The 14,077-nt window shown below is 41.3% G+C and overlaps 2 protein-coding genes across 3 annotated transcripts; one reads left to right on the forward strand and one right to left on the reverse strand.

The window, feature by feature from the left end:
• Positions 1-1,174: 1,174 nt before the first annotated feature.
• stard14 (START domain containing 14) lies at positions 1,175-5,033 on the forward strand (the record flags this gene model as incomplete). The annotated part of the gene is made up of 6 exons (XM_080526923.1): positions 1,175-1,354; positions 2,416-2,563; positions 3,076-3,179; positions 3,500-3,617; positions 3,813-3,865; positions 4,827-5,033. 6 exons carry the CDS (start codon positions 1,175-1,177, stop codon positions 5,031-5,033), a joined length of 810 nt encoding a protein of 269 aa, XP_080383049.1.
• A 2,612-nt stretch (positions 5,034-7,645) lies between these two features.
• On the reverse strand, positions 7,646-10,162 carry pdzd11 (PDZ domain containing 11). Of its 2 annotated transcripts, XR_013937377.1 has the most exons (6): positions 10,064-10,162; positions 9,638-9,778; positions 9,232-9,330; positions 8,970-9,030; positions 8,742-8,854; positions 7,646-8,628 (listed from the first exon to the last, which is right to left on the reverse strand). XR_013937377.1 is itself a non-coding variant. In XM_080526865.1 (5 exons), exons 1-5 carry the CDS (start codon positions 10,154-10,156, stop codon positions 8,820-8,822), a joined length of 429 nt encoding a protein of 142 aa, XP_080382991.1. In that variant the 5' UTR covers positions 10,157-10,162; the 3' UTR covers positions 7,646-8,819. The 2 variants fall into 2 exon arrangements, 1 of the variants encoding a protein (XP_080382991.1); XM_080526865.1 differs by having other exon boundaries at positions 7,646-8,854.
• Positions 10,163-14,077: the final 3,915 nt, after the last annotated feature.

Consider the following 14,077-nt stretch of genomic DNA (forward strand, 5'->3'; position numbering starts at 1 on the left):
TTTGGACGGAACTTGGACGAATAATGCGTCTGGTCAAAGAGATCCAGCATTTCCCAAACTACACTGATCGACCCAAGGGGGTGCTGGTGGTACCCAAATGACACTGATTGACTGACGCTACCACGCTACCATTCGTGGGGGACAACATGACTAGTTATTATTGATGGTGGTGGGCTTTTAGCACGGTTTAGATGACTCATTGATCGGCATTTTATGCCACGTGAGAGACTGTGATGGTCATTTCAACACCGTTCAATGGTAGCCTACGTGTGAAATCAGCGTCTGTTGTTTTCTGACAAGAAGGTGAAAGGTTACAATGGGACACGTCACAACTCGCCAATTCGGGTGTTCTGGTCTGAGTTTCCCCACTCCCCACGACTGTCTTGGAGGGAAGTTATTAGTCGTTATTTCGCACTCGGGAACTGCCAAACGCACCGTAAGCCTCACAGCCACTCAAAGAAGTAACACCCCCCAGGAGTCGTATCGCCCCCTTTGTGTTTACTTGGGCAATACTTTTGCGCTGCTCACACCTGTGTTCTGTTCTGTAACACCTGTGATCTCTACACCTCGTGAGTTTAGAATTATAGGGTTCTATCTCCGTTTAGGGCAGTTCAGAGATATTGAGCGTCAAAGTTTTTACATTCCATTATGTTTAGTGAGATGGAACCTTTGTATTTTATTAATTACTAACTCAAAAATGTCAACATTTTAAAAATAACACCACTCAGGCATTAATAAACACCTAATGGATCAGATTATGTAAAAAAAAAAACTCAATTTTGACAAAAATGGAGATAGAACCTTATAATTCTAAGCTCACGACTTGTGTTCTGTAACACCTGTGATCTGTACACCTGTGCGCATTCCGGAAGTAGTGACGCGACTCGGAGCTGCGCGCAGTACATGCGGATGATAGTCGGGGTAGGTCAGGAATCCAACACAAGAATGTTGCTTAACTCGATATGGAAATCATTGAGTACATAAGATAATTGATCTCACTGTCTCTGGAGTAGCCCTTCAGTCAGTCAGAGGTAAAGTGGACCTAGAACAAAGACCAAGCTAGTATAGAAACTCTGTGTTCTAGCTCGTTTATTTTGTCATTTGAAAAGCGTTTTTTCTTTAAAAGAGCGTTCCTCTTTATTCGGATACAGTTATCATACAGTTATCAGAATAAATGATGTCTCGGCCTTCGAGAATTATACCCAACGAGGCAGACTTCGCCGACTTCAGACAACAATGCTTGTCTACGGAGAATTGGTACAGCAAGTATGATAAGAACGGCATGGAGGTCTGGGTGGAGGTGCTCCCTGTCTCGGCCACACAGAAAAACACAACAAAGGTTCACAAAATAAAGGTAAGTTTGTTCTGATTAAGTTAACTTGACTTGATTGTTTTACTATTGTAAATGGAACAGTTGAGTGTCAGACTTCTGGACTACATTAGGTGTTTACTTGTAATATTGTATACGTTGATACTTTTTAATCCCCTTTTTAATCCCCTCCTAGATTAGATCAGATCAGATTAGATTAGATTCAACCTTATTGTCATTGAAGAGTGCAAGTACCAGACAAGGACATGTGTCTAACAGTTTAGCATCTAACCAGAAGTGCAAATAGTGCTATAAAACATGATATAAAAACATTGATAATGTGACAATGATAGTGATGGGTACAGTGTGGCAAGTACAGTAGTTATACAGTAATGAGCATGTACATACAAGCATGTACATTCAAGTGCAATACTGAAACACAACTGTGAACATTTCAAACTGTGAACATTTCAAACCTGCAAACTGCGACACTTTAAATGAATGTGCAACAATACTATGTGCAATATGACAACCCTCGGGTACAGAAGGTTCAGAGATAGGAAATGTTAGGATATTTATAGCATAGCATAGAGTACAGCACAGTGTTTTATTTGTATAGTATAGTATAGTGGATAGTGGATATAGCCTTTATTTATGTAAACCAGCTCTTTTCCCTTATTGTTTTTAGTATTTTTTTTTTTTTTCCTAGCACCAGGGGAGCCCCCCCCCTCCCAAATGTCGTTGTATGGTACCTGTACTATATTAATGACAATAAAGACCATTCATTCATTCATTCATACATGTATCCCTAGACGTACTATCCATTATGTATTTGTAGGCCTGTTTACAGTACAGTATGGTCCTTTTTGTCTGACTTCTCAATAGACTATAAAATGCCCTAAGGAGATAACATACGTTTTCAATTTCAGATCTTAACTGATTTTTTCAGAACCACCGTTTTATTTTGTGATTCAGTCAAGAGCACGGGTATCTTTCTGTCTATGACTGTTGGCGTCATATTTTATTTTGGTGACTACTCATCAGGTCAAACCCAGTCTGCCAAAGATGGTCCACATTACGTTGTCCTATGTGTATTTGTATTTCAGTGCAGAATGGCCATAAAGGATGTGTCCGCTGCCACCATGTACGACGTCCTTCATGATGGAGAGTATCGTAAGAAGTGGGATCCCACCATGTTGGAGAGTTATGACATTGCCCGTCTCTCCCCCAACGCTGATGTGGGCTACTACTCTTGTGAGTTGTCTCGTATGTTTTCAGAATCACACCTGCCCTATATAATGACTTGTATTGCCAGATTAACTAGCACCAATAGCGTCTCATGTAGAGGGGCTAAAACATAAAAGGAATATTTAAAGAACGGTCATTAATCGATAGCCTACAGTTTAGCTTTGCTGTTTTGTTTTGTTTTGTTTAGTTTTTTTTCATTTTGAATTCCCTCTTGAAAACAATTGTTGACATTCCCTCCATATTCCCATCCGTCACAGCTCTCTCCTTTCATGCAGCCTAACATATTCATAGTCCCTCATTGGTCCCATTAGTGGAGAGGGGTACTCGTGCTGCCCTCAGGAGCTGAGATAAGGCAGGAGAGGAACCTTGCCTGGAGAATGTATTTATAGTCAACACAAGGGTGCCGTTGCTGCATCTTTGGTTACTGTAACAGTCGGGGGGGGGGCGGAGGGAGCTGCTTGTGTTAAATCTTCCCCTCAAGTCATTTGTAATTGAGTTGTTGTTCTCCTGGTTTTCAGGGCTCTGTCCAAAGCCACTGAAGAACAGGGATGTGGTGACTTTGCGTTCGTGGCAGGTGAAGGACGACGAGTATGTGATCATAAACTTCTCCGTCAAACACGCGGTACGTCACCTCCATTGCAGCCTCGCTGGCACATGGCAACCATTCCATACCTCAGTCTGTCTCCTCTCTGAACCATTCCTATGGCTCAATGTCATCCATTGTCTTCATACAGTGATGTATGAATCATTTCCTCCCCCTTAGAGCCGCATTTTCATGTATGAAATATTTATGGCGTAAAGCTCTGTGAGAAGCTGTGAGCACGTCATCATGTTGGAATATTTCAATAATTAATTTGGCATGGCATTTCTGCATTATCTCCTGGCTCTTGAGTTCACTGGCTTCTCAGGTGTTTGACGTGTCTGTTTGTTTTTTTATTACAGAACTACCCAGCTAGCAAAAACCATGTGAGAGCTATCTCCATCTTGACCGGCTACCTTTTGAAGCCCACAGGACCAAATAGCTGTACCTTCACGTATCTCTCACAAGCTGACCCCAGAGGTAATAGCCACCACCACCGCCCAGTGACCTAGTTTCTTCAACTGTTTTGTTCAAACCATTTATTTTAATCTTTGGTGAGATATGTTTCACACAAAGAGATATCTTGGACTGGTAACCCTTGATAAACAAGTTACACGTAGAGTGAGCTACATTGATCTTTTAATTATTGTTGTTTTGTTCATCTTTTTATTTCAGGTTCTCTTCCGAAGTGGGTGGTGAACAAAGCATCTCAAGTCGTGGCTCCCAAGGTATGCAAGTCATCTCAGCCAATGTTTTTACAGCCTCGTGGCGGTTTGAAAAGGCAAAGAGGTTTTAAATTGGGTCCAGACGCACCAATCAGCCAATACCTTTATGTGTCTTTAGCTCCAGTAGGTGTTACATAATGTAATGTTTCTTGTCCTTCAACTGGTTGAATAGTGTGCAATCTGTGCTAGTGAGTGTGGGTTTCAAGTCTGTTGAATGACAATGGTAACCATAGAAACTGACTGGGCGGTCCTGTCCTGCTACGTTTTTTGAGTCTCAGAGGTTGAGCTGAGCTCTTATCGCCCTTGTGGAACTTGTTCTCCTGGTTTCATACCTTTGCACAGCTTGAAACTATTTGGGACAAGGTGCATCGCTGTGTGCGAAACTGAGTGTGGCTCAACACCTTGAATGGAAACAACAGTGGAAGCTTTGACCTACTCATTAATCACCAACAGCTTGTGGTTCTAAGAAGAATTCCCCTGAATACCCCTTATCAAAGCTCATTATAAAAAACAAATAGGCTACAATCATTTAGTCATTTCATAAAACATTAACTTGATTAATTGCAAGTAGGTGAATTGTATCAATTTAATTTATCTTAAATTTCACTGGTGTTGAAATGTTAATCAATGCTATGGGTTTCCTTTGGGTGCTTCCTTTGATTAGATAACTGGCTACTACAGAAAATGATCAAATGATCATTTATCTGATAACACATTAGACAACTACAATATCTCCTATTTTAATAATCGAACCCATTATTTTCTTAAGACCGTTCCAAAGCGGTGGTCAATGACAGTGTTTGTGTGACCACAGTATCAGTGATTTCCCATAATGCCTTTCCTTTGTTGACAGAAAAGAAGGTGTGGCACGATTCCCATCTCCTGTATAGAACTAGGCTGAGGTTCATAATCTCTGACGCTCTCTCTCTCCCTCTCGCTCTCCCCCTCGGCTCGCTCCCGCTAGGTGCTGAAGTGTGTACACAAGGCGGGACAAAATTACCCTGAGTGGAAGCAGGAGAACGGTCCAGATCGGAAGTCTTGGTTGTACCCGGAACAGAACACTCTTCCCATGATGGACGCGGCCGAGCTGGTGATCCAACGCGGGGACTGTCTGGAGAACGTGGACGAGAGCCACACTATGGACGCTGACAAAGCAGAGGACAGCGGCTGAGCTCGTCTGTGTGAGGGAGGGAGGATGGGGGGGGAGGATAAGGAAGGCTTGCCAAGAAGGGATGGACACGCTCAGGCACAAAGACTCACCTCCAACACCTCTCCACTGCACTAGCTCCCCCACCCTCATAATCCCCCCCCCAAAAAAGTTCACATTTGCATCGTTTGTGCCTTTTTGAATGACGGAGAGAATTAACTGTTTACAGCTGTTTAGCTTTACGGAGACCAAAATATGACATGAGTTGTCACGTCAACTCATCTCTTCCCCTTGAAGTGACCTGACAATCACAAGTGTTTGCTACCTACTGTCACTGACCTACCTGTCACTGACCTACCTGTCACTGACCTACCTGACCTACCTGTCACTGACCTAACTGACCTACCTGTCACTGACCTAACTGACCTAACTGACCTAACTGCCACTGACCTAACTGTCACTGACCTAACTGACCTAACTGTCACTGACCTAACTGTCACTGACCTAACTGACCTAACTGTCACTGACATAACTGTCACTGACGTAACTGTCACTGACGTAACTGTCACTGACGTAACTGACCTAACTGCCACTGACCTAACTGACCTAACTGCCACTGACCTAACTGACCTAACTGCCACTGACCTAACTGTCACTGACCTAACTGACACTGACCTAACTGACACTGACCTACCTGTCACTGACCTACCTGTCACTGACCTACCTGTCACTGACCTAACTGTCACTGACCTAACTGACACTGACCTACCTGTCACTGACCTAACTCACTGACCTAACTGTCACTGACCTAACTGTCACTGACCTAACTGTCACTGACCTAACTGACCTAACTGTCACTGACCTAACTGTCACTGACCTAACTGACCTAACTGTCACTGACCTAACTGTCACTGACTTAACTGACCTAACTGTCACAGACCTAACTGTCACTGACCTAACTGTCACAGACCTAACTGTCACTGACCTAACTGACCTAACTGTCACTGACCTAACTGACCTAACTGTAACTAACCTAACTGTCACTGACCTAACTGTCACTGACCTAACTGACCTAACTGTCACTGACCTAACTGTCACTGACCTAACTGACCTAACTGTCACTGACCTAACTGACCTAACTGACGTAACTGATGTAACTGACCTAACTGTCACTGACCTAACTGACCTAACTGTCACTGACGTAACTGACCTAACTGTCACTGGTCAGTAGCAGACATATTAGATGATGATACATAGGACTGGATTTTCATTGTTACATACAGCTACGGTACTTTTAAAAAGGTTTATAGGTTCAGGACTGTTCGTATCAGCTAGCTAACCTGCTTCATAGTATTTTATACAATTTGATGAGGTCTAGAATAACTCAGAACAAAGTTCTCTGAAAAGGTTAGGCAGTATTGGGTGTCATACCTGGGTATCAGTGAAAACGACAGTAATAGTGGTTCCCACTGGGACCATATATATATATATAAAACATTTATGCATTCACTGTACAGTAGAGGTCTATTTTAGTGACATTATGTCAAACGTTTATTTTTTAAGCTTCTATTTTTGAAGATTTGTAAAGATTTCACTCTGATATTATGATTGCAGCCGAAATGTGTGTGCCCTAGCTGTAGTGACAGGAGATGCATTGTCGATCTGTGGGTTCTTATATGGATATTGTTATGGAGGTGTTGTACAGGGCATTGTATACAGTGTAATTAATTCCATTGTTCGTTGTGTAAAAGAAGCATTGGATATAGGACTTTTGGTTACGACATTGAATGAAATGTCTTTATTAACTTTCGTAATTTCTTACGTTTTAACAAATGGGCAGTGATTGTTCATTTTTTACGGTGAATGATATGATCATTGTTTTTTTTATGTTATTACTTGAAGGATTGGAATCATCGTCATAAATCTTACCCATTTGAGTTTATTTATTTTGAAATGAAGTTATTATCAAACCAGTGTAATGACAGAGCAAACAAGGACCCAGAAGTTTAACCTTACAAGCTGCGCTCTTGAACTTAAAGACATTTGATTGTAAATCAAAAAATAAACCCAGAATGACATTCAAATATCTCTGTGTAATTATTAATTAGTGATTTATGAGTCAGAATTTCCTACGAATGACAAGCTGGTGACAAGTTATGTCACCCCCAACAGAAACTCATGTGCAAAGTAGAACAAGTTAATCTACTGTCAATGGAGCAGAGCAGCCTTAGGTCTTACTGTATCAAGGAACAGTTCTGAAGAGCGACCTGATTACAAGTCTTACAGGTTTATAGAGTAGAGCAATGACTATTTCATTGAAAGAAGAAGCACAGATCTTACTCTGATTCCTAGAATAATAGATGCACAGAGAACAGTTTGTAAACAACTTATTTTGTGTAGAAGAGCATGATTGTGAAGTGTTAACAACTAGGTCAGATGGCAAATCTAATGAACATTAACCAAACAGGTTTTACTATCTTCACTAGTGGGCACAAAACTGAGGGAGAGAGACACTGATGTTCCAAAAAAAGAAAACCATATTGAACTAATATGTGAAAGTGTGAGATATCACATACTAAGACACAGAACACAAAATGTAATGTTGTTTAATCTCATAGAATTCATAAAAAGCATGTATTAACTCAAGACACGAGACAATGGAGGTGTCAAATCCATATTAAGGACGTTGGCACTTTCATAGTCAATATGCAACTTAAAATATAACTCTAACACACAAAATACTACTGTTAGTAGTCTGAAAATGGTTATCATCCTACAAAACCCCATAACACATATTTATTACTTTTCTTACAGAATCGAGGTGTTATGTCAGGTCCTTGGTGAATTAAAAAGTCTTCTGAATATGATTCCACTATTCACCTGCTTACACACACGTACACACCAACAATAGCGGTGATAAGGTTCACAGCTGCGTTAAGAGCGTGCGTCAGAGGGGAACTGGAAGTTTACATTATGTCTAAACGATCACAAGGGGCCGTACGCTTGATCCCTGAATGGCATATTCTTCAGTGATAATATTTAACTGTTAGTGCCCCTGGAAATGTTTAAGTAATACAATATGCATGCCTCCAGTGTTGGAGACAAACACAAATGTGTACGTACTGTGTATGCACTGTCGATATGTGTTTACATACTGGAATGCCTCTGGTGTTTTTACAATTTAAGAGAGGCATTAGGGGGTAGTGGTGGCCTAGTGGATAGTGAGTTGGACTTGTGATCGGAAGGTTGTGAGTTCAAATCCCACCTGAAACCACACCACTACTAGTGTGCCCTTGAGTAAGGCACTTAGCCCTCAGTTACTCCAGGGGGAATGTCCCTGTAATTCGTAATTGTAAGTCGCTTTGGATTAAAAGCGTCTGCTAAATGGCAAAATTAAAATTCAATTAAAATTAATTAGGTATCCCTCCCCCACCATACAGATGTGGGAAGGTGGCCATATTAAGGTAACATCAACAACAGAGAAGTCTTCTCCCCCTCTGTGGATGAATCACTCTTAAACAGCTGATGGCTCCATTTCATCCTTCCTGCCTCTGACGCTGCGTTGCGCACCATGACCAGAGCGAGAGAGAGGGCGGTGTGAGTGAGTCTTTACGTAGTCCTGGTGCGGTGGAGCAGAGTGGGAATGGGACCGTTAGTCATAGGTCGTCATCCTGGGCCTGAGACACAGGACGGGGGCTGGGACCTGTGGGAGGAGGAGAATGACGTGCGTACCGTATGTATCTATCCACCAAGGACAAGCCAGCCACTGTGATACAGACATGGCTCACTCCCAGGGAACTCTGCTGCCACCTAGTGGACGGTCCTCTCCTTCTGTCTCTGGTAGTCTGAGGGAACACAGTGACATACTGTCTGTCAGGGCTGTTCTGAGAATTCGTTGCTAGATTGATACTGGTGCGTTTTAAGGTAGAACATAACAGGGAAGGCGAAAGCAATACTTACTGTAGGGAAAGAAGCGCACTCTCATCAGAATCTCCCGAGCCGTCTTCAGAATCTCAACAGCCTTAGGTGTGTCAGAGAGGAAGAGAGCACTTGTAAATTAACAGTGTGTTTTTTTGTGTTGAATGACAAATAACCATTATTTTCTCAGTTTCATATCAGAAGCAGTAAGCGTACATGGGACAACTTTGTGAAGAAAAAAAAACAAGTCTAATTAGAAAATTCAACAAGGTAAACATGACATATGCTGTATTATGTGACAGACCCTTGAGTGCTCTATGTCCTGGAAGTCCACCTCATTGACAGACAGCACCTGGTCCCCCTCCTGGAGGCCTGCCCTGTGAGCATCTGAATCTGGGACCACCTGTCATCATTACACCAAAAGATAGAGGAGCAAGGGGGTTATTGACAAAGCCATGAAAGACGATTGGCAATGAACACACACAGGCACTAGGGTGCTATTCTCTCTCTCTCTCTCTCTCTCTCTCTCTCTCTCTCTCTCTCTCTCTCTCTCTCTCTCTCTCTCTCTCTCTCTCTCTCTCTCTCTCTCTCTCTCTCTCTCTCTCATACTGAGCGCACACATACACGCACGCGCGCACGCGCACACACACACACACATATATATATACACACACACACACACACACACACACACACACACACACACACACCTTGGAGATAAAGATGCCCAGCTGGGAGGCTTTGCCCCCGCGGATGTTGAAGCCCAGCTGTGCCCCCGGAGGCTTCTTCAACACAATGGTGCGTGGCAGGAACTGGGTGAGCTCATTGTTGTAGTCAGGATGGTGGATCCGCTACGCAGGATACAGAAGGAACATCACCATTACGTTTGAACCGTAATGGCACCAGACCCGTGCCACTGCATCCTAGTCCTGGAGAACCAAAGACTGTGCAGGAGGCTGTTGTTTAAGAGCAATTACTACCAACTATTTATTAGGTCTGTCAGGGCTGGGCTGAAACAATATCATGCACACCCCTGTGTGGATCTGCAGGGCCAGGACTACAGAACACATGTCAAGACTGAATATTGATATTGGAGATTTTAAAGACAGGGGTTAGGATGGGAGTCAAGGCCATACCTCCTGGGGGGTTATCCATGCTGGGGGGCTCTCGTATGAGGGCAGAAACACCACTGGGAGTTGGTAGTCATCATATGGGATCTTTTGGTCCATGGTTTGAAAACCTAAACAGTAAACAGAAGCGAAAATAAGGACAGTTGACTTCAACAAGCTGTCATTATATACAGACACTTACAAAGCCAGGAATTCTGCTCCAACCTGCCAGTCGTTAAAGATATGTTGTTGACGTTACTATAGCTTGTGTAGCTAGCTCACTAGCTAGCTAAACTGCTGAATACAGGCGACTTGTTCTTATGTCGTCGTCCTTTTAACAGATTATAATCCTCGTAACATTACAGATGACTGAAATATGACAGTACATCGTAGGTATCACCGTAGTTCAGGTTCATTGTAACGGCATGTAAACATCTAAATGACAGATCACAACAATAATCTTACCAGGCAGAAAGAAATCGCACTTCCTTATGAAGCCACGCCCTGCTGCCGCGTCACTCCTGTGTGTGCATGCGCGTCTGATACATGGTGCGTTCGTAAATTTGCTCTGAGAGCGCCAGAGCGCACATTGGGTTCGACATTATAAACAGACCAATTAATTTGATTGGACAAGAGGCATTCCATGAGTGCTGATCAGATTTCCAGAGCAAATTTACGAACGCAGCCACAGTAGGTGAAAGAAATACAATGAAAAGCGAGCAACCCATATGGACCAACCCATAAACCTACTTCTGGTTAGATCAGTCATTACTTCAAGGAAGTGAGGATGCAGTTCGATAATCAAAGGTAATCGAACAGACAGAGCCATCCGGGACCGTATAGGTCCCAGGGTCCCCCTATTGAAAATGAATTTAAACTGACTGAAAAAATGAGATACAAACATGTTTTTATCATAATGATTGTCATAATGTGTTTCAAAGAAATATTTCCATTGTAGGGCTTTGCATTATGTGATTGTAGAACTTTGCATTATGTGATTGTAGAACTTTGCATTATGTGATTGTAGGCCTTTGCATTATGTGATTGTAGAACTTTGCATTATGTGATTGTAGAACTGTGCATTATGTGATTGTAGAAATTGCATTATGTGATTATGAAAATTGCACTTAGGTGTAAATCTGATACATATCAATAAACGCTAAGTAAGCATGCCCCAAGTGTCTCCCAACCTAATTGTTTTTGTAATTATTTCCAACAAAAACACAGTGTAATGTGCATTCTATTGAGCTTTTGTTTTAAGATTAGTGATGTGATTAGGTAATATTGCTGAAAGGGATTTAACTCCCAATAACAACCGCCACGTGCATGGAAAGATCCTGCTCGATGTTCATAGTTCACTGAACTGTTTTGCAGATGTTTTTAGTATGTGAGCTACTCGGCTACTTGTCATCGACGGTTCCAGGATGGAGCGGATCAGACTATAAGAATCTGCGCCCTTCCTCCACGTCACTTTACTCTGTTCCATATTGTATGAATGGACATTTCATAAGACATGATGAATTGCATTATTCTCTATAAAAAATATTTTTCTTTTCCTCATGATCAGAAATGCAACCGTCATAAAAGAACCCTGATCCCATATCATTTTTAATCAAATATATTTATTCCCATTGAATTCTGCACCTGAAAAAGTCATTTTTTTGATAACATGACACTCACTATCAGTTTGGTTCACATTGCTCTGACTTATAGCCTATGTATCAACATATGGAATACTTTTGAAAAGGAAATGAAAATGTGTAGTACACTAAAAGGATTTTTAAAATTATTTAAAAAGAAGATGATTAACAAGTATAAAACAGAGGTTTAAATATAGTTTTTGTTTGGTATTTTTTGAACTTTTGTAAAGTGTAAGTGACATTTTGTTTATAAAAGTTTCAATGTTTTGATTATGCATTCATGGGGGGACATGCATACATGTAACAAGGGTAGGCGCAATAAGCCACGGCTTCAGCCTACACCTTTTTGGTCCTAGTGTTATGAATTGTGACTGTGTACATTTTTTTATTTTTTTATTTTATATCTGTATTGTGAATTGCATAGGGGACCAAAATAAACATTCTCAATCAATCTCAATCAATAACTACTTATACTCATTGCATGCGCTCCCAATGTTACCTGCGCCTGACCGCACCCGCCCCCATTCCTCTACTCCTCCCCCTGTAGAGGAGGGCTACACCCCCTGAATTTGTCCCCAATCCCCATTCATTCACATTCATTAACATTCCGTCCACGGATTTTCCCAATGGACGATGTGGATGAAACAAACGCAAGGACGGACAGAAGTGACCAGATCCACGCTGACCACGCAGAGTCGGGCTAGACGCGTGTGCTCTCGCAAGCCAAGGTATGGTGCACCTCTCTGCTCATTCCGTTTGTAACCCATTTTTTTTTTTTTACTGTTTAAGTCAGTTGGTCAAATGATTGTTTGATATTGTTTTTAACTACATGGATTTGGAATCGAATTATATGGGCCAAGTTAATGATCTTTAGTTTCTTTCAATCAGTCTTTTTTTATATCTGATCCAGTAATTGAACCATGCATTTTGATTAACCCCATCTGTGGTGATATTCATTAGATATGATGATTTAACACCCACATGGAAATGTACAAATAGCACACACAGAGATGGGGCTATATGAAGATGCGTTTGGGTGATCGTTGTCACATAGAAAACATAGTGAGATTACCAGTGATTTACCTTTTAGTTTTATTATCAATTATTTGATTTTATGATACTGATGTAATTGACCACAGTAGCTGACCAATATGATCCGGGAAAAAGTAGTCGGTAGTCAGTAGTTTGACTCATGACTTCCCTATGTCATTGTTTATGCCCTAAGTTCAGGATCTTCCAAAGTGATGAAATGCAGGACTGTTTCATGTTCAACAGGTCAAGTGTATGTTTGAATGCAGATGATGATTTTAATTATTATGTTGAATGCCTCGTTTCAATTAATTGGGAGACTGAGCTGCATTTAATTGCCTCATTTTAATTGGACTGATTTGTAACTCCACTGATTTTTTGTTGTCTTAACTTTCTCCACCATCATGGTTGTTTACTGGATATTAATTCTCTTAAACATATCTGACATTGTCAGGCCCTTAGGGGTTCACATTCACATCTCAAATGCTCATGACCATGTCAATGCTCTATCCAAGTCGTCATAATCATAAACATAAACATAAATAATGGATTCATCTTCTTATTGTCTCTGATCAGTACTTCATCAGTGTCAGAAGGTAGCACTGTGAGTGAAAGTAAAATTGATTGGTATTCGACTGGCTTGCCAAGTCATTGTGTTGATGTGACTGCTAAGGTGTGGTATCAAGAACATTTCAACAAGCATGTGTTTTTGAAACAAATGTATCAGCTCATGTATCAGAACAGTGTATTCTTTTACACCAATAATAAGGCCAAGGCTGGTAGAGGTAGACATCAGAGGACAGGCTCATTGTACTGCAGGAATTAATTCCTCATTTCATTCCAAGCATTACAATGAGCCTGTCCTCCAATTTCTACTTTCACCAGCCTCTCCTGATGTATAATGAACACTCCTGTGTCTTTCTTGGCATTGGCATTATTATTGGTGTAAATGGATACACAGTTCTGATACATTTGTTTAAAAAAACAATTATTCGTACTCTGAGTTTCACTTCCCATGGTCAACCTGCTCTGACATGCTCCCTTGTCGTGCACTTATGATGATACATTACGTGTCAATGATCCAGAGAATTTCCATGACAAAGCCCGTACCTTCACACTGTCATGAACATTTAACCTCTTCTTTCATTTTTCTCATAATTTCATTTTTGCCCCACTTTGCTGAAATAAGAGATTGTAGTTTTTTGTTTTTTTGTTTTTTTAGGTTTGTATTAAATTGCTTGACACACATTAGCCCTCCCTGAGAAAGCAAAAGACTGGCAAAGATCCAAAGCCTTGGTTAATTTCCTATGTGTCATCCAATGAAGATAAGGGAGTTAGTTCTAAAGTCATATGCCCCAGTCTTTTCACCATA

This window comes from Nansenia antarctica, assembly GCF_963989245.1.
Source record: "Nansenia antarctica genome assembly, chromosome: 3".
NCBI classification, from domain to species: Eukaryota; Metazoa; Chordata; class Actinopteri; order Argentiniformes; family Microstomatidae; genus Nansenia; species Nansenia antarctica.

What these genes read in the sequence shown, in the direction of transcription:
- pdzd11 (XM_080526865.1), bottom strand. Translation starts at nt 10,156, where the DNA reads ATGGACCAAAAGATCCCATATGATGACTACCAACTCCCAGTGGTGTTT. An exon ending in CATGGATAACCCCCCAGGAG is followed by an intron (nt 9,779 to 10,063) that starts GTATGGCCTTGA and finishes TATCCTGCGTAG; the next exon opens with CGGATCCACCATCCTGACTA. An exon ending in TGGGCATCTTTATCTCCAAG is followed by an intron (nt 9,331 to 9,637) that starts GTGTGTGTGTGT and finishes TAATGATGACAG; the next exon opens with GTGGTCCCAGATTCAGATGC.